General features: G+C 38.6%; 1 protein-coding gene and 1 pseudogene across 5 annotated transcripts in view; one reads left to right on the top strand and one right to left on the bottom strand.

The window, feature by feature from the left end:
• Positions 1 to 21,809, bottom strand: part of MYH10 (myosin heavy chain 10) — a 144,155-nt gene that overhangs the window by 118,496 nt on the left and 3,850 nt on the right. For all 5 annotated transcript variants that reach the window (XM_045824184.1, XM_045824187.1, XM_045824186.1 and 2 more), the window contains exons 2-3: positions 18,312 to 18,687; positions 770 to 926 (exon numbers count right to left, since the gene is read on the bottom strand). In XM_045824184.1, the coding sequence (XP_045680140.1) occupies positions 770 to 926; positions 18,312 to 18,687 (533 nt within the window). The remainder of the gene's footprint in view (positions 1 to 769; positions 927 to 18,311; positions 18,688 to 21,809) is intronic.
• LOC123809469 lies at positions 12,036 to 12,396 on the top strand (annotated as a pseudogene).

Here is a 21,809-nt window from a genome sequence, read left to right on the forward strand (position 1 = left end):
GCCCTGGTGGTGAATCCTAGAATGGGTGGGTGTACAGATGTTCTAAGTCAGTGTGGGCTCTTTAAGCTGAGTCTCCTAAAATTCCGGCAGTTTCTTCTGCTGCCCCACTGGTTTTTATAGTCAGAAGTTATGAGGATCTATCTTCCCAGTGCTGGAACCCTGAGCAGTGTGCTGGGTCTGGGGCTGGGATTGCTGGCTCCCAAGGTATCCCTCCCAATTTTCGTCTACCACATGTGAATGTGGAATTCTCTGTTATGCCACCCCTGCCTCTCCCTGCCACACTGGATCTCCACCCTTCTCTGTGACTCTGCCCCTCCTACTAGCCATCTGCATGAATGTGGCTTCTTTAAATCCCTGGTTGTCAGACTCCCTTCCCTACAGCTTGATTTCTGACGATTAACCCACGATTCTGGGTGGGCGTTTTTAAGATCTACTTGTAATTCTTTCTATATGGTTGTGCAAGGAGGCAAAGCTGTGTCTACTTATACCTCAACCTTGACCAGATGTCTAAAAACTAGATGCTTTTTAACATAAAAATTAACATGAAGTATTTATGAAGAAACAAGCATGCCAGTTTCCTATAAATATAGCCATTTCACTCATTCTAATCTTAAGAATTCATACATTTTTACAATAACATTACTTTAATTTTTAATCTTTTAAAAAAGATTTTTAAAATTTTAATTTTTTGAAAAAACTAGTATCTAGTAAAATACCTAACCACACTTAAGAAATTTTAAGTATTTAGTGTGCTAATGTTCCCAATTACCTTGAAGCATGCATCTGTAAGCAGACTCAGATATAGCATAGATGTGTGGCGGCATCTCGTGACGTTTCTTTCCTCTGTACATTTCAATAATATTCTCAGAGTAAATTGGAAGATTCTTGTAAGGATTTATGACTACACAGAAGAGTCCAGAATAAGTCTAGAATAAAAATAAAATACAGTGTTTACAAAATGCATATACTGGACAAATGGAAATCACACAGTAATTTGAACAGGGAGACTCTATCCTTTGGATAATTAATCTATTCCCAAAATTAAATCTAGCCCACAAAATGCAATTCCAAACCACAAGTAGTTCTGTCACAGAGAGATTATTAAGTGAGTCTGCCCTGGATTCAATCCCTCATCTGTAAAGTGGAAATAATAATATATGCTTCATGTTTTCACAGGGCTACTATAAGGTTCAAACAATGTTATTTGCCTTTTCACGTTCATTCTTTCCCAAGAGTACTAGGTATGAAAAGTTCATTAATATAGTTTCAGATTACACATTGTAAATAATCTTTAAGAAAATACCATTTAAGTTGGGTATTCTACCAAAAAAGAATATCCACAATTATCTGAAAAGGTGATTATTAAAGAGATTCACAAAGTAGAAAACTTTTCACTCTTCTGATTTTTTTGAAAATATAGTTTTCATAAAAATAATTTACATTAACTTGTTATATAGTTAAGTGAATTTAAATAAATGAACTAATGAATATTTTAAAAATTTGCTCTAATTTCTAATACAGTAAATATAAATAAATATAACCCCCATAAACAAAATCTCTTTGGGGGTCCTCAATAACTTTTAAGAGCCACTAGTCTAGAAGATACAATCCTTTCCTGATCCATATCAGTACTCAGAACAGATACTTTGAGCACTTTTGACTTTGGGGTGTAGTTGCACATGCAATGATTTCTGAGAATAATCTGCAAAACTGACCCTGGGAATTACACAGAAAAACAAGGTCAGTTAGGACTGCTGCCAGGTGCTGCAGTCCTCTGAGGGACTGAAGGTACTTGGAAAGCACACTCAGTCGCATTATGACGCAGACCTTTTATTTAAGGTGGTTGGGGTAAACCAAATCTAAAGGCAGGAGGACACTAACCTAGGACGAGAACTGATGGTGTCTGGCTCACGGCCTGCCTCCCTGGAAGGCACTAAGGGAGACTCTAACCAACAGCTGTGCTGGGAAGGGCTGAAACCCTTGGCAGTTGCCACCAGAAGGCACTCTAGAGACCACTCTATTTTGAATACTGCAGTTACTAACGCTGAAACAAGAGGCTGAAAGCCTGCCAGAAATGGTTGTTAAGTGTGCTCAGAACTGTCTCTGTAGCTGTTCTCTAGCTTTCCTTAACTCACAATGGAAGGGTCTAACGTGGACGGCCCTTCCTTATCTAGATCAGAGCTATAGGAGAGGACAAAGGGCAAAGAGTCCCCGCCGAAGGTCACTGAGCTGTCTGCCTTACATCTGAAGCAATGAGATGGACACGCGTCCCGTTTGCCTGAGCCACAGTAATGATTGTCCTTGCCCCTCCCTTGCTGACCACTTAGGTCTTCAGACTGCTGGCTTTCTCACAGTGCAGCACAGAGCTAGATAGCCCTGGCCAACTCTTGGGCCTCTCACACCATCGACTTGGCTCTTTCTCCCTAATCAAGTCTCTCACCTAGTAGTCTAGCCTCTCTCTGCTGCCCCTGTGACTAAGAGGCACTGAGGGACAATAAAAACAAAGACTGTATTAAGAAAAGTGAAACAGCTGAGGAGAAGCAATCTGAATAATTTGTTATTGGGTTTATTTATATACAGTTAAGTTTACAAATCAAAACTACATCTTAATGATTTTATATATATATATATAAAATATATATATATTTATATATATATATATATAAAATTTTATGAAGCTATAGATTTTGTACTTTACTTTTACAAGAAACAAATAATTACAGACTGGCAAAAAGAAAAAAGAAAAAAAAAGAAGCTCCCAGTAACATACATTCTATATGTATGACATGGTAACAAATCGTAACAATGATATCTTTATTCAGAAATAATTCTAACATGTGCCTGCCATGTGTTGGGTACTTTTCTGAGGACTAGGATTACAAAAATGAGTAAGTCTCACAAATATGAGTAAGTCATCAAAAAACAAGGTTAAATAATCATCAGCATCCTGCATGTGCCAAAGAGAGGCAGTAATAAATGTTTAAGTGGAAATATTAAATTGAAGTGCTTAAAGAAGTTAACTTCTATCTAGAAAATCAGCTCAAATGTTAGGCTCCTGCATGACTGATATGTATCGCTTCTGTCTTTCCCCAATGCACGTGGTAGGAGAGCAGCATGTCTCAGTAATTTCTTTGACACCCTAAAGTTCAAAGTAAACTCCACTGAAGTATTTAAAAACACATACTCTAGAGATAAAGACAATGAATATACAGTAAAAAAAAAAAAGACACAATATACGGTACTAAAAAGAAAGTGGTACAAACAGAAAAAGATTTATACAAGTTATAAACAAACTACTGAAGAACACATGAGCCCCAGGCACTGAAACCCATGGCCATCTTGTCAGAAACTCGAAGACTACGTACAAAAATTCAGACCTAGATATCTTTGATGTTCTTTTGAAATACTATGAGGTCAAAAGGTGGGATAAAGGAAACCCTATAAAATAGTAAGAGCATAAAACTTGGTGATAGGATATATCCAAGGCAGAGTGAGAAGTCCAGTCTATCTGAAAATTGTTCGTACAGTGGAATGTGAGAGGTAATGAGCCTAAAAGGTCACACTGAACAATTTAGATGTTGTCCTCTATCGGTGATTAGGTATTAGAGGTTCAGCACAGAAGAGTGATGAAAAGAAAGAAGGATTTTTGAAACAGTATAAATCTGGCAGCCATGTGGAAAACAGAGTGAAGGGCAAGAGGTGAGAAGCAGGAAATGGAGACTGCGGAACAGTCCTGGCACCAGAACAGCCTTGATGAGAGAAAAAGCAATACAAGAACAGAGAAGGGATGAGTCATGGAGAAAGCTGGATGGAGACTAAACAGTACTCAGTAAGTCTGAATAGAGAAAAACTATTTAAGATACAAGTTAAAGACTCGAGGGTTTATAAGCTTTAGAGACTAGAAAAGTTACTGTTGGACAAGAAAAAGAATTTAATTTGTGGGAAAAATACTGAATCACCTTTTAACATTTTGAGACTGGAGTATATTACCAGAAGATTCATTATAATAGATGAGGCCAGTAGAATGCCTAGTAAGTAGTTGGAAATACTGAATTGCTAAAGCCTGTGAACCAAAAGGTCACTGGTTCGATTCCCAGTCAGGGCATATCCCCAGCTGGCTCCTGTGAGAGAGGCAACTAACTGGCAGATGTTCCTCTCTCCCTCTTTCTCCCTTCCCCTCCCTCTAGAAATAAATAAATAAAATCTTTAAAAAAAGAAATTAAGTGGCTGTGTGTAACAGCAAATTAGATACAGCTGAGGAATTAGTTACTTGACATTTTAATTACAAGCAAATATCTCTGGAAGAAAACAGGATGGAAATATAGAAGAATGTGAGGGATATATGGGACATGATGAAAAGGTCTGAAATACAAGATATTTGAGTCCAGAAAGAAGAAAAGAGAGGATGGAGTAGAAGCATATGTGAAGAGATAACGGCTAAGAATTTTCCAGAACAAAAGGCATCAAAGCACAGATTCAAAAACACTACAAACTCCAACCAGAATGTATTAAAACAAAAACAAACAAAAAAACCACACCACACCTTACCTAAGCACATCAGAACATCAGAGTAAAACTGTCTGCTGAAAGCCAAAGGCAAAGAGAAAATTTTAGAAACAACCAATGGCGGGGGGTGGTGAAAAAAAGGATTATCTTTAAAGAAATAGCAGTAAAACAGTAAGTTGAATTCTCAACATAAAAAAGTGGAGGGCCCTGGCTGGTGTACTTCTGTGGACTGAGTGCCAGCCTGTGAATCAAAGGGTCACCATTTTGATTCCCAGTCAGGGCACACGCCTGGGTTGTGGGCCAGGTCCCCAGTAGTGGGTGAGAGGCAAACACACATTGATGTTTCTCTCCCTCTATTTCTCCCTCCCTTCCCCTTTCTAAAAATAAATAAACAAAATAAAATTAAAAGTGGAAGGGATAACACACTGCAGTGGTATCTCTAAAGGCTAAAAGAAAATAATTGCCAGCTTGAAATTCTAAACAAGGGGAAAAAAAGAACTTTAAAATGAAGATGAAATACAGACAGTGTCACACAAATAAAGCCTTTCTAAAAGATGAAAGCTAAGAGATGTAGGAAAAAATTAAAAGCAGTAGAAAGTAAATGGATAAGACTAAATAGGTACTGACTGAGAAAGAATAAGTATCTTGTGGGTTTTAAAACACAGAGTGTTAAACAGCGGTGGCACATAACTTTGCGAGGGAGGAGTAAATGGAGTTTAAGGGCTCTGATGTCCAAGCTAATACTGATGTCAGACAAAGTTGCACACTGAAAATAAAGATCATCACGCTGGCTGGTGTGGCTCAGTGAACTGAGTGCGGGAACTGAGTGAGTGAACTGTAAAACAAAAGGTCGCCAGTTTGATTCCCAGTCAGGGCACATGCCTGGGTTGCAGGCCATGTCCCCAGTTGGGGTCATGCAAGAGGCAACCACGTATCTCACACATTCATGTTTCTCTCCCTCTCCTTCTTCCTCCTTACCCCTCTCTCAAAAAAATTAAAAAAGAAAAAGAAAAGAAATCATGATGATTCACCAGAAAGATATAAAAATTCCACATTTGTACATACGTGGTAACATAACTTCAACAGTATATAGCAAAAAACTGACAGAACTAAAAAGAGAAACAAAGGCAGTAATATGGAACAAGCAGATAAAAATAAAAATTCGTAGGAACACATAAGACTGAATGACAATGCACGTGTAAGAGACATTGCATCCAATGATGGCCGTATATGTTTTTCGAGTGCACAATGACCCCTTATCCAAACTGACCATAAGAAGGAGCACAAAGCAAGTCTAATACATTTCAGGACTAAAATCATTCAGGGTATGTTCTCTGACCAAGGGTGGATTATATTAGAAATAACAAAATAAATCTGAAAATCATCTGGTGTTTGGAAATTAAGCAATTTAGTTCTAAATAACCTGTAAAAGCAACAAAGATATCCTCATTATTTTGAACCAAATGACAATAAAAACAAAACACATTAAAACTTGTAGAATACTGCTAAAGCTTATTACTTAGAATAAAATGTATAGCCTTTAAAGTACCTATTAGAAAATGACTAGCTAAAAAAAGAATCAGTGATCTAAGTATCCATCTCAAAAACTAGATAATGAACAAATTACCCCATAGAAAGTATAAAAAAAATACAGCATCCAGCACAAATAATGCCCCTTTTTTATTACAAAATCATAAGCATATAATTCTATACCCATAACAATATCACACTCAAGTACACCATATGACACTTTAGGTGAAATGTTCAAATTAAAACTGTAAATTATTACATCCATATTATCACCCTACCAACCACACTCAAGCAGGTTTTACTTCTGCCGGACTCTGTGTGTGTGTGCGTGTGGTTGTGCATGCATGTGTCAGACCCACTTCAAATGGAGTCGGAGCTGCATCCCGGAGGAACTACCTTGAAGATCGTATGCCTCAAAGCTTCAGAACGTTAAAGCAGCAGAATAACCTTTGGACTGAACCTAAAAAGCACTGTGTCTCAATCGTTTGCAAAGATGACAAGAAATCAGATATTATGACTACTAGGACTGATAACTACCAGACTGAAAAATTAAAAAACGTTTTTCGAATTAGAGTCACTAGTTGGCTTATCTGCACCTATAGAAACGCCTTCCGTCCACTGACGTGGTTGTCCCCCTTCCCTTTCTCATAAATGTCCCTGCCTTTGTCTCCTAACGGGAGTATTATTTGGGCATCTGCCTACATCAGTGCTTTCCAAACAGCTGTTTTTTAAAATCTCAAAATAAGTGCATGTCGTCTCTCACTTTGGCCCTTTATTTTTAGGTTAATGGTACAGCATGGTGGCCACTTACAAGAAGGGCACACCTGAGAAACAAGGTGTCAGGTGACTGCGTTCCATGCAAACTTCACAGAGTGCACTGACGCAGACCTAGGTGCGATAACCGCTGCACGACTGGCTGCATGGCACAGCCTACCGCTCTGCAGAGGAGGAAAAATAATTTTCTCTCTGATTGGGATCCTGGCTGAGACATCCTTGCGATAAAAGATTAACAGGAGAAAAACAAATGGAAGCTTAGTAACATGTATACTTCCTGTATACATGGGAAGACCCAGGAAAACTGAGTAATTTGCCAAAATGGCTGAAGCCACTACCTTAAATACCATCTTCAGCTGAAGACAAAAGAAAATTTCGGGGTGGGGGTGTCATTTATGGAAGCGTACTAGGGAAAAGAAGCACAGTAAACACAGTAAGGTTGTTATGCCAATATAAGTATTCTGAATTGATTTGAGTTTCTAGAGACAAGGTCACGCCCTCGTCCAGTACAGGAGGAAGGTGCCCTGACAAGCGGAGATCTCCCTTACAAATTTGAGTCACCTTTTACAAAAGGTAACTGCATGTGGCTTTCAGAGCTTCTCCCAAGTCTGCTGTTTCTTAAAAATTAATCAGTCTGGAATAACTCTGAAGCCAGGGACATATTTTGGGGTGACAAATTCTGTTCCCCTATAAGCTCCTTGGCTACACACCCATACAGCATGTTACTGTACTGAACACTGTGGGCAGCTGTAACACAATGGTGAGCATCTGTGTAATGCCTTGTGCTCCGACAGTCCCACCGCATTGGGTAACAGAAATTTTTCACTTCCGTTATAATCTTGAGACAACGGTCATATATACAGAGCTCATCACTGACCAAAACATCATGCAGCAGATGACTGTAAAAGAAATGAAGTAAATGTATTAAAGGTAGACAGACAGGTGAAGAATACAGCAGTTGGATGAAGGAAGGAAGAAAGGAGATAAGGGAGAGAGGGAGGAAGGGAGGGAAGGCAGAGGGCACCAACAAAGTCAGTTCTTTGAAAAGACTAATAACTGCCAACATAAGAAATGGCCAAACCTGTAGGAATTTTTACGAGTTTAGCTGAGCCAACTAACGACAATTGCGGGGAAGCAGAACCTCAACAGACTGAGGAAATGCTCCGGAAACTGGCAGTTTTGCACCTTATTTTATACATTACAATCAAAAGAGAAGACGTAAGTAGGTTCCATGAAAGCCATTGTTGATATATTAGAGAGGTGGAAGAAAGCAAAGCGGGGAAACCTCTAGGACTGGATAAAAAGTAAAATGATGGACAGCCTTTTACATAGGTGGGCACAGGGTGGTTAACAGTCAGCAATGGACACAACAATAACCATGAGGAGACTGGGGTCTGCCCCAGGGGTGGAGTCTGTGCATTGGAGGGGTCTGGGAAAAGGAAATGTGACAGACATTCCAAAGGTTTGTTATTGTAGATGCAAAAAAAAAAAAAACAAGACAAGAGACAGGCCCAGTTAAGGTCAAGACTGACTTTTGTCAGGGAAAATTCCAACCTAGGACACGATTGCCTGCCATGACTTAATTTTAGTTACAAAGTTTTTCATTTCAGACCATCCCAGGTGACTACTTTGGTCTCTGGGTCTGTGAGGCCATCATGCAACCCCCCTGAGCTTATCAGGGTTAGCATGCAGCCCCTTTCTGTCCGTATACCATGGATAAACCTCTGATGAGACTCATTAAAAAAAAAAACCAGAACAAATTATTAGTATCAGAAATGAAAATGAACATCATTACAAATCCTGCAGAAAATAAGAGGGTATTACGAACAACTTTACGCCAATAAATTTGAAAATGTAGATAAAATGGACAAATTCCTAGAAAAAGTTACGAAAATTGATACAACTACTGACGAAAAACTTTCCCCACAAAGAAAACTATATTATTTTAAAAGAAATAACATAAATCCTATCCAAAGTCTTCCAGAGAACACATGAAGATAAACTATTACTCAGTTCATTTTATAAAGCCAGCGTAATCTTGCTAGCAAAATATGACAAGGACAGTGCAAGAAAGGAAAATTTTAAGTCAGCCTCACTCATTAGATGCAAAAATCCCAAACGAAATACAGAATCTAGGAATCTAGTAATACATATAAAATGTATATATCAAAAAGAATACTTGGGTCCTTGCAAGGCCAGTTTTAACACTAAAATTAAACACAATCACAAAATAACCAGAAAAATCACACTATCATCCATGCAGGTAAAAACTAAGAGTAGAATGAAACTTCTCTTAATCTGCTAAAAAAATGTTCAAAATAAAAACTATAGCAAACATCATTTAAAACATTTTTTAAATTTAATTTCCAATTACAGTTGACATATGATATATTAGTTTTAGATGTATAACATAGTGATTACACATTTATATAACTTAAGAAGTGACCATCCTAGGGGCACCAAGACAAAGAAATATGACCCAAATGAAAGAACACAGCAAAACCTCAGAACTAAGCGATGAGGACATTGGAAAACTGATGGAGAACTTAAAGCTCTGGTAACTAAAATGCTCACAGAACTGATTGAGCTTGGCCGAAAAAGGGAAAGACACCCAAAATGAAATAAAGCAAAATATTCAGGGAACCAACAGTGACAAGGAAACCAGGATTCAAAGCAACAATTTGGAAAAAAGGAAGAAATAAACATCCAACTGGATCAGAACAAAGAAACAAGAATCCAGAAAAATGAAGACAGGCTGAGGACTCTCTGGGACAACCTGAAACATTCCAATATCCGAATTATAGGGGTGCCAGAAGGAGAAGAGTAACAAAAAGAAACTGAAAACTTATTTGAACAAATAATGAAGGAAAACTTCCCCAATCTCATGAAGGAAATAGACTTCCAGGAAGTCCAGGAAGCCCAGAGAGTCCTAGAGAAGTTGGACCCAAAGAGGAACACACCAAGGCACATCATCATTAAGTTATCCAAGATTAAAGACAAAGAAAAAAATCCTAAGAGCAGCAACAGAAAAGGAGACAATTACCTACAAAGGAGTTCCCATAAGGCTACGAGCTGATTTCTCAATCCCTTTACAGGCAAGAAGGGGCTGGAAAGAAGTACTTGAAGTCATGAAAGGCAAGGACCTACATCCAAGATCACTCTATCCAGCAAAGCTTTCATTTAGAATGGAAGGGCAGATGAAGTGCTTCCCAGGTAAAGTCAAGTTAAAGGAGTTCATCATCATCAAGCCCTTATTATATGAAACATTAAAAGGACTTATCTAAGAAAAAGAAAATAAAAAATATGAATAAAAGGACAACAAACTTATAACTATCAACAAATGAACCTAAAAGAAAAGAAAAACAATGAAAACAAAACTAAGCACACAGCCAAAACAGGAGCAGAATCAGAGAAATGGAGATCACACAGAGGGAGTTCAGGAGGAGGGGGAATGGAGGAATAGGGGGAAAAGGTACAGGGAAGAAGAAGCATAACTAGTAGGCATAAAATAGGTGGGGAGAGATAAAAAATGGTATGGGAAACAGAGGACTCAAAGAACTTATATGTACAATCCATGGATATGAACTAAGGGGGGAACGCTGGAGGGTTGTGGGGCAGGGTGGAGGGGAGATAAAGGGGGAAAAATTGGGAAAGCTGTAATAGCATAATCAATAAAAAATACTTAAAAAAAGTGAACATCCTGGTAAGTCTAATACCCATCTGACACCATAAATAATGATTACAGTATTACTGACTATATTCCCTATGCTCTACTTTACATCCCTGTGACTATTTTCATAGCTGGCAATTTGTACTCCCTAATCCCTTTCACCTTTTTCACCCAATCCCCCGACCCCCTCCCTTCCGGTGACCACTGTTTGTTTTTTGGATTATCCATATAAGTGAAATCATATGGTACTTGTCTTTCTCTGTTTGACTTATTTCACTTAGCATAATATCCTCTAAGTCCATCCATGTTGTTCTAAATCTCAAGAGTTCATTCTTTTTTTTTTTTATGGCTGAGTAATAGTTCATTGCAAAGATCATTCATTTTTTATTAATTTAACAAACTTTTATTCTGCATTTTTAAAACATAGGTTAATGTTTTATAATGTCAATTAAAATGGTAGAAATTAAGTAGTTTACATTGCCTTTTATTCTTTGTCAGTAACCTTCCATAGAACAGTTACCCCACAGAACACAAGAGAACTCATCTAGAATTCTATTCTTACTAAGAAAATATCTTTCATGATCATTGAGCCTCATGAATGTTTCATGATTACAGAAAGAAATATAAGTAAGTTTTATTGTTGGGATGTTTTACCATATTGGATATTTGTTCTCATGAACGCCTCTAACACTTGAAACTCAAAAAAAAAAAAAGATGTTGAGAACTGAAGAACAGTGTAAGAATTCTCCGAATGGTATTTTTTAAAACTGAATTTATTGGAGTGACATTGGATGACAAAATTATATAGATTTCAGGCGTACAATCCTCCAGTGCATCATCTGTACCCTGTACTGTGTATTCACCCCAAGTCAAGTCTCCTTTCATCAGCAAACATCATCTTTGCTGGTGAAATGTTGAAAGCTTTCCCTCTGAGATCAGAAATAGTAGAAAGATGACTCCAATCAGTCCTTCTATTCAGCATGCATTTATTTACTGAGGGTCCTGAACAGTGCAATAAAGCAAGTTCAAGTGTGAATGGAAAACAGGGCTTTGTAGCAAGTCTGACAAGGGCAGGCACCATACAACCACACAGAATGGTCTGATGGTAAATTTCCTAACTAGGCGGGTCATGGGGCGTAGTCATGTTCTGGGCCTATAGATGCCTTAACAAAAGGTCAATCTTTGCCTTAAGGGAGCCCTGTCCATTGTTTTTGTGCATCTAAGAGAACATACCCTTGGAATGTCAGTAACTATCTTTTCCAGACATGTCAGAGGCATAACCACCCCCCTTCACAGGACGACCCCAAAATTCACTGTCTTGTTGTCCCATACCACCTCTGTTTACTGGAAAAGTTCAATGTTAACTATCCTGTACCCACTGATGTAAAACAAGTATGTATCTCTCCATTTTGCTTTTTATCCAATCCTGGAGACATCTCTCTCTGGTTTTCTCCCACCTCTTTACTACTAATGGATTGCATGTGACCTCCTTTGATTCCAAATGTATAAAAAGGCTTCTCTCGGTTAGGGGCCATCCTGCTCCTAAGGCAGGAAGATGGTGGCTGCAAAGAAGATGAAAAAGTCACTGGAGTCTATCGACTCTAGGCTCCAACTTGTTATGAAAGTGGAAAGTACGTGGTGGGGTACAAGCAGACTCTGATGATCAGACAAGGCAAAGAGAAACTGGTCGTGTTCGCCAACAATGTCTAGCCTTGAGGAACTCTGAACTAGAGCACTATGCCATGCTGGCGAAGACTGCTGCCCATCACTAAAGTGGTGATGATACTGAATTGGGCACAGCGTGTGGAGAATACTACCAAGTACGCACACTAGCTATCACTGACCCACATGATTCAGGTATCAGAAGCAGGTCAGAACAGACTGGTGAAAATAAATCATGCAAAATTTTTCTTTAATAAAACTGGCCACAGCCTGGCTTAAAAGATGAAGGAAGGAAGGAAGGAAGGAAGGAAGGAAGGAAGGAAGGAAGGAAGGAAGGAAGGAAGGAAGGAAACTGCAAAATTGCCATTTTCCAGAGCATTTTCTCAATCCTTTGGGATTTTGTTCTAGGTCAGTCCTCAAATTTTTTGGCTCAAACTCTTATAAATTTATCTATAGATCTGGATTTATTTTCATCTACAAAAGAAATATACAGCAACTGTATTTGTACATAATGATAACAATTAAAAGGAACATTTAGAACACCATTTTTAAATAGCACTGTCTACTGGTCCAAACACAAGCATGCAGACCCATGAAACAGAAGAGGGAGTCAACAAATTTATGAACACTTGGTTTATAACAAAGGTGACATGTCAGAGCGTGGAGAGCGGAGTTTCACTAAATAGCACTGGGTCAACTGGAGAGCCATTTGGAAAAGAAAATTAATCCTTCCCTGTACACAAATTCAATTGCAAACGGGCTGAGAATGACCTAAAATATGTATCATCAAATTCTCCTCTCCTCTGGCTTCAAACTGAGTTTGACCAACTGAGACATTAGCAGGAGACTTAGGGTGAGAGGAGATAGGACATTTATGCCCCAGGATCTTCCCTGCCAGCTGTCATGAGCTGTGGACACAATTCCTACCAGGAAGCCCTTTCCACACAGCTATCCTCTTCTGGTTGAGGCAACAGCTCTTTGCTATTGCTCTTTTAAAGATCAAGTTGTATCAAGGGCTCTCAGCTACTACTAGAGCTGGATACTGTACAACTAGCATTTGTTTTCTGAACTCTATCCACATGTTTGTAAATTGTCCCCTTATGAAACTCTCAGAATATCTACTTTGATGGCCTTCTGTTTCCAGTTAGAGTCTGACTAAATCAGATGTTATCTAAAAAAGCTCAAAGTATGAGTTAAAAATATGCATATTCTGACATCTAGGAATCCCACTCCTAGTTCTATACCTTCCAGGAAGGCATGCTTATATGCACTAGGCACATGTCCAACGCTGTTCACTGAAGCAATCAATGTTCAATATGTTCCAGCTTCCAAACTGGGAAAAACAAATGTCCAAAAACATTTGGATTTTTAAAAATGGGTTAAAAAAACCTTATAATGGGCCCTGGCTGGTGTGGCTCAGGGATTGAGTGCTGGCCTAAGAGGCGGAGGGTCGCTGGTTTGATTCACAGTCCGGGCACATGCCTGGGTTGCAGGCTGGGTCCCCAGTGGGGAACTCGTGAGAGGCAACCACACACTGATGCTTCTCTCCCTCTCTTTAACAAAACAACAACAACAAAAAGTATAATGGAATATTACATTCAAATAAAAATAAACAAAAAACTCAAACTTTTTTTTTAATTTCAGGGCTCTTTTTACACTCTTAGAAAAAGATTCCAAAGACATTTTGTTTTATATAACTGAGCTTTTAAAATGTATACATATTCATTTTAAATAACAATGAATACAGGTTAATGTAAGTAACATTTATTGTTTGTTTAAAAATTATGTTTTCTAAAACAAAAGTAAGAAGAGTGGCACTGTTTTATGTTTTTGCAAATCTTTTATTGTCTGGCTTAACAGAAAACAGCACAATTTTCATACCTTTTTGTACATTCAATCTGTTGTGGTGTTTTGTTTTGGCTGAAGCACATGAAGTAAGTCGGCCTTACACAGGTATACAGTTGGAAAGGAAGAAACAGTTAAACAGTCTTTTCAACTAATGGTGGATATTCTTCTTTGATACTACACCAAAACTCAACAACTGACCATTTCTTAACGATCAGGGGCAGTGTAGCTTCTGAAAACCTTTTGATGAACTTTTCATGCTGTGTTCATCGAAATCCACCATCTTATCTTGCATGTTGAACGAAATCTTTTACCCACGCACGATTTTGGAACATCTCCACACATTACTTGGAAAACAGATTCACTGAAGTATGAAAGTCTTCCAAATGATGACACTGCACTCATAATTGCATTCATCTATCTCATCAAAAAGGCTTTTAAGTAACAATATCAAGATCACAGTGGTAGATACAAGACTCTCCAAATTTTAACTTTCACGTGAAAACTCAAATTTTATCATTGGCAACAAATACAATCAGTTGTTTTCTTTAAAGTGACAGGCTCATTTTGTTTATATTCAAGAAAATGTCTGCCAAATACTGCAATGGAAGGAACCACAGTTTACCCATTAGTCATTCTATAAAATAACAATGGCATTCTATTTAAGAAGTAGCGAGTTATCTTGGAACTTAAATAATTACATGCTTTTCCTCAGGGCACCCCTCATAGTTCAACACGCAGCTGAGTCCTTAATGCATACTTACCATTTCATCACATGGGTACTCAAGGGTTAAGAGTTAATGAAACCAATCATTTCTCTGCTTTATCAAAAACATTCTTTTTTTATTTTTTATTGTTATTTTGAAAGTACGTTTATGAAAGCTGGGGGAAGTGAAACAAGTAAAAGCTCATGACAGAAGAAGCAATAGGAGACTCTCGGCGGGGCTGCTGTCAGCTCATCAGAAACTCAGAGGGGCCTTAGAGACAGGCTCAGGGGGTCAGCCGGGAGGAGCTGCCAGAGCCCACTGCTCCCCTGGTTGCAAGTCTCGTGGGGGCCCTTTGAGTTTAGGAGATGCTCGCCTACAGAGGAAGATACATAGGTATGGGCATGCTCCCGGGAGGAGTGTTCTAGAAGACATTCTTGAGTGAAACTGAATTAAAATGATCACTAGGTCACCATACCTAGTGGGGTCACTGCCTTTCATGATAATGTGTCAACAGTTTCCTGACCACTGCCTTGTCACTGTTGATATCATTGCCAATGACAACAGTGAAAAGGGCAAGTAACATCTTTGCACAATCATGGAAATAGTTTTGATCTCACAGATCCCCCGAAAGAGTCTTGGGGACAAACCTAGGAGTGCACAGACCACGCTTTGAGAACTACTAAATTGTAACAACACAAAGCAATATGGATGGATCTTTAAAATGTAATGCCAAGTAAACAAAAAACAGACACAAAGGGCTATATAACATTCGTATAAAAATTTCATAAACAGGCAAAACTCAACTGTATTGTTTAGGAATGCATACTTAGTTAATAAAACACACTGGAAGATTTTAAGATACTTCTCAGCAACTGATAGACCAAGCAGATAAAACTTAGTAAGGCTACAGAAGATTTAAACAATTAAAAATCTTAGTCTAAGGACCATAAACTCCACACGTAATAATAACAGAATATGCCTTCTTTACCAACACATATTGAATGATCATAAAAACTGACGTTATACTGTTGTCAGTTGCGATTAATTTTGACTGCAATGGAATTAATTTAAAAATAACAAAAAGATAATTTGAAAAACCAACATTTGGAACTTTTAAAAGTATGCTTTTAAACGATTCATAGGTTAAAGAAGAAATCATAATAGAAATTAGAAAATATTTAGAACTAAATAATACAAATACTACAGATCAAAACATGTGTGGTGATCTAAATCAGTATCAGAGGAGATATTCACAACTCTTAAATTATTTTATTAGAAAAAATGAATATTGGAAGAGAAGATAAGAAGTCGTATGTTGGGGAGAAAAGAAAACATAAGGAAACTAAACCTGTGAATAACCAACTTATTTAAATGAATATATATTGTATCTTATCTATAGAAATATGTATGTCCAAAAAGGTCCAATGCAAGTTATTAGAGTGTTGTTATCTTGGCACCTCAATTGATCAATTCAACTGACTGGTTAATTCCAAAGCTCTACACATACGCATCACAACGCCAGCAATCACGGCTGTCCACAGCCCCATTCTTTTAATGTAGGATTTCTCTAGAGTCGAGTGCTCCAACTTGAACCTTTGGTTGAAACCCTTTCTCCATCCCACTAATTGCAGACATGATCCTCGCAAACCTCCCTTCTGCTTTGACCCTAATACTTGGAGAAAAACTCTCATTTTCCTTCTTTAAAGATCAAGGGGTCCATTCTTTTGAAAGGAAACCCAGAAATTCACTCAGGTTGTACCTGAGTTAAGCTGGAAAAACTCAAACTTAATAAAAGGTACTTGCAAAGAAAGCTGTAGAAGAATCATGAAGTCTGACTACAAATAAAATGTCTTTTCCCTCACCCCTTGTCTTTCAGCCACAATCTCCTTCCCTTTTCCATTTCTCCCTCTTTCTCCTGGTTGCAGGAACCTACCAGGGCCAAGGTGGGGAATCAAAGTGAAGACTGGCCAAAAGGGAGCCTGGCTCCTCTCCACATTCCAGTCCTCCATGGCTTTTTGGTTGTGCCGTCACACTTCCAGCCTTGCACAGGTGGCTGCACCACTTGTCATCCAAAATTGACTCACAGCTTAAATCTTTGCTGTCAACATTATGATCTGACCACACTCTCCTAATTCTCCAGTTTTCTCCCTCTTTCACTCCCACTACCTTTGCTCCAGACCCTTCGTTTGACCAGAGGAGAGAAAGGAACTGCTAGCTGTGGAGACACAACAGAGACGGGTTCCCCGCCTTCTCAGACCTGGGGCAAGCCTACAAATCTGGCAAAACCACACAGCCAGGCAAAAACGTGGTCCCTGTACACATGCCATTCAGTCTCAGCTGGATTTCAATGCTACTCCCCAACTGTTTTCTTATCTTTGGCTTCTCTTCTTTTCCAAACCTTTCCCATTCCCCTCAAGCCACCTTCCCAAACCTGGTGCCTCTTGCTCTCTTACTTTACATCCTGCCTTGTGGCAGAAGAGAGAGAAACAGACAGACAGACCCCATTGGGCTTAATTGAAACTTCTTTGGCCAAGGTCATGAATGAACTATTCATTTCTCAAATTTTCCCATGGCTAGCTCCCTCCTATCTGTCATATTCTAGGTCAAATGCTACCTTCTCAAAGAGCCTTCACTGACCTGCTGTGGAAAGTCGGTCTCCTATTCACTCTATCGCGTTTCATTTCCGTATAGAATGTATCAGGAAGGTCCTGTCCACAACACTCTCCCCAGCAGAATGTGCTCAGTAAGTAGTCACTAAATAAACTAATTCCTACGGTAAAGATAGTTCTGACCTGATGAAGTTTTGAGTTACCCATGAGCTTCACTATCATGCCCCTTGCATAAAATTCTTTTCCCAATTCAGACCACTACAGTGTCAACTTTTCTCTCTACTTTTCTTCATTCTAAGTTCTAGCTATTCCACCTTCTTTACACCTTTGCCAACTGCATCTACCATCCCTTTAAACCTGTTTTGTCACTCTAGATTTTTTCAGTACCTGGCTTGTATTTTTCCTCTCTACCTTATCCCTTATTATTTTCAATAACTTTTATACGGTCAGCGCTACTGTGAGTGACTGCCAAATACGTACGGTGGACTGCTAACCACAGGACAACCCCAGCCTCAATCTTACCCTGAACTGTTTCCTCTTAAAAACCTCAGCCTCATCTTTCCCATTTCCTGTACCCAGTGAACATGTTCTTCCTCTTCGCCGAACGTCTAAGCTTGTAGTCCTTCTACTTCCCACTCCTGGATACACACTGGATTTCCTACCAATTTGCTGCCTGCATCCTACTGTCAATGCAACTCTTAGTCCCCCAGGAAACTCCCTGGTCTTTCTGCTACATGCTGCCCCCCTCTTATTATGCTCCAGAGCAATACCACAGAAGTCTTTACATACCATTCAGTCTATTTAATTGCAGACTAGATTATTTAAAATTACGTGTTAAAATTTAAAGCACAGCAAGATTTGGGGTGAGCAAGAGACTATCTTTAATAGAAATAATGTTAAATAGAGAGTGTGGGTAGTCCACATTCTCATTTGATTATGACCGTAGGTGTAAATTACATTAATTCCCAGCCACCACACTTCACATGTTTATTTAGAGAGCATACTTACATAGATAAGTCCTGAATAGTAACGATCCTTCAGATTATGTAAAACAGAAGCTTCGTTCAAGCACGTCAATTCTGCCATATCCTCCACCTTGGAAAACTTAGGTGGGTTCATCTTCTGAATGTCGTCTTTGTTGACCATTGCTTTCTTTCCATTCTCTGCCAACTCCACCATAACTTCATCTCCCCGTTCTTCTTTGATACTAGCTGCCTCAAAGCCATGGCGTTCTGATGGAATCCACACTAGCTTTTTAGCAGTCCAATCAGCCTGTGTGGCAGGGTTGTAGATGACAGCCCTGTCCACAAAGAGATACCTCTCTGGATCCTCAAGTCCACTTCTCTGTGCCATTATAAACACAAGGATCCAAGAGCAATCGCCTCTATGAAAAGAGGAGAAGGATAAAGTTAGATACTTAAACATATAAAATGATCCACAAATTTCCCTCTCCTAAGAAACTGAAAACAAAATCTTTGGTAAACAGAAAGCATACACTTTGAGTTAAGAAGCTGGGGTATTCCTCTTTATAGTATAGCCATACTGACCGAGTTTCCAAGGTAAATTTCAGGGGTGACCACAAATTATGACTCTGGTCATCTGAAGACCACTCAAGATATGCCCTCAGTTACTGAGGACTGAAAAACAAGCAGAAGGAAAAAGTAAAGTTCCAGTTTGACCTTTTTTCCTCTTCATCTCCTCTTTCACCCTCACCACAAATCAAACAGAGAGTTAAGAAGGGAAAGGAGAATGAAGAAAAAGAAAACGATTCATAATGAAAGGCCTATGGAGTGGTACCAGAATAAGTTTGACCACCAGGATATAGCTACAGAGCACATGAGGAAGGCCAGAAGAGTAAAGCAGAGAGGCTCAAACAGGCCTACCATTCTACCCTCAGACAACACACTCAAAGTTCTGCCTTACAAATACCCCTTGCAGGCCCCCTATAGCTTACCTATGGCCAATGTGGTCTTAACATGATCAAATAAAGCCATGGAGGACAGGCGTAACCTGGCTTCACACAATAGCCTCTCAAGTATGTGATCGTAGCTATTCAGATCTCCACTCCCATTTCTGCAGCTGCTCCTACTCCCTCTGTCTCTTCAGCATTCCATCATTCATCAAGACTCATTCCACTACCCTGAGCTCTTGTCTCTAAACAGACTCCATGTGCTTATGCCCCTTTGGAGCATGGAACCCAGAAGCAAACATAATATTCCAGATATAGTCTCACCACTACAGAAGATAAAGGAACCGTTAACAAGCATAGGGGCACACTAGGGAAAGCAGTTTCTGTGACTTCTACAATTAATGTATCTCAAGACCTAATTGGTATATTTAGCATTCATTCACTGTTGGCTCACAATGAACTGTCAGCCAAACCTCCATATATGCTGTTCTAAGTCATCTCCCCGCCTCTTACACTTAGGCAATTGGCCTTTTGGATCAAATGACAAGAGTTACATTCCTCACTCACCTTTCTTATGTGACTAATCGTTCCTAGTTGACAACATCATTTTGGAATCCAATACCATCATTAAACACTTTTATTACTCCAATTTTCAAACTTCATAAGCATGGATTCCATCCATGACTTCATCCAAATCAATGCAAGACACCAACTGAGTATCTGCTCTTGCTCTATCAAATCCTCCCAACTTCTCCCACCCCCAAATGATGGGGATTCTTTGTACACAAGATAGAAGGCTGAGAGGTTTACCATAAAGTAGTCCAAAGTTAAGAGGTTCTTAACCTTGAGTCCATATATAAATTTCAAGCTGAAATGGTATAAAAATGTTGTACACTTACTGTATATGTGTGTGAGTGCTTTTCTAAAAGGAGAGACTCGTGACTTTCTTCAGATTCTTAAAGGGATCTATTTGTGTCCAAAAGATTAACCATCACTGATAGTGGGTACAGATTCTACTCCTTTCCCTCTAGTAAGAATTTACTAGAATGCAATAACTAAGAGTCTTCAGAAATTATTTGTTACACTATAATGCTTCATGAACACCCATGCTCCAGAGCAGCAGATTTTCAACCAGTGTGCCCCAAGCATTTTTAAAACATGCAATATGTGGCTACTTAGTCAGGGGCACTGGCCTTTTGTCCCTCACACAACAGTCAACACAACAACAGCCATTCAGTGTGAATGAGTAAAGATCATACCTATTGTTTTTTGTTAGATTGACAAAAAATAAATTTTTGGTGTGCTGCAGAATTTTAGGAATTAGTTTATGTGTGCCATGAGATGAAAAAGGTTGAAAACCACTCCTCTAGAGTGCGAGTCTCAAACTCTGGCATATATACCAGTCAGCAGCACCTTCAAAGTTCATTAAAATGCAGATTGCCAGGCCCCATCCCCAGAATTTCTGGTTTAGGTAAATCTGGGGTGGAGGACTGTAATTTGCATTTCTAACAAATTCCCAGATGATGCTGACACTGCTGGTCTGGGGAGCACACTGAGAATTACTGCTCCATAGTTCTCCGGCTGCCATGGTGAGCCACTGTTATTAACAGGTATTTGAGGTAGGAAAAAAAAGGTTGAAAACCAATGTTCCAGGCTAATTCATACCAAGATTTAAAGATTGTGCTAATGTTTTAAGGATAATGGAATTGGATAACACAAAAATCACAAAATGAAATGACAAAAAATCCCAAAACATGTAACATTAAGGCTTCTACAAATAAAACTGCTAACATGATTTTCAACCAAACTGGCATTTGTTTTCTTATAGAAAATATTCATGGACACATGTACAATCTGTCTGAAGAATGGTTTCAAAAGCCCGGTATCTCTAGGGACTACTCTGTAAGATTATTAACAAGTTTTCTGTCTTTTACATTAAATACTGCTAAGAAGGAGGCATGCCTTTGAAGTGGGACTTATCCTAGATGAATTTGGAGACATTCAGACACACACCCTGCCTAAAGGATAGTCTATCAAAAGTGAAAATATCCAACTATAATGAAACACAATAACAAGTTAGTCTTATTCTTGTCAGGTATTAACTGTATATCCCATACAACACTTAGGAAACTAACTGTCCTGCTGCCAGCAGGCCCACACACAGCTCTTAAATTTTACGTTGGGTATGCTTAAATTTAGCAGGTGCCTATACATTAGAATAACTTAGATTATTTCTAGAGCAGGTCTTTTTTAAAAAAGTAAGTTATGAATTTAAAATTGATTAAATCAGTACTACTTGGTGGGGAAATGCTTATAATTTAAGAAAAATCTAATAGATCACAAAAGTGTAATTACAAAATGTTCCTCATTTCGTAGGTGGAGATTATATATATATATATATATATATATATATATATATATATATATATATATATATATATATATATACTTTTTTTAAAAGGAGGAGCAAATTATTCATGGGTCTTCACTGGGTAGTGGGATTGACTACATATCTTTACTTTTCCAGAGTTTCCTACAATGAACTAAACACTGTGAGGACATTTTCTTGTCCCTTGCTATATGGTAAGCACATGGTC

Source organism: Phyllostomus hastatus, unplaced genomic scaffold (genome assembly GCF_019186645.2).
Source record: "Phyllostomus hastatus isolate PE091 unplaced genomic scaffold, TTU_PhHast_1.1 phas_scaffold_55, whole genome shotgun sequence".
Taxonomy (NCBI): Eukaryota; Metazoa; Chordata; class Mammalia; order Chiroptera; family Phyllostomidae; genus Phyllostomus; species Phyllostomus hastatus.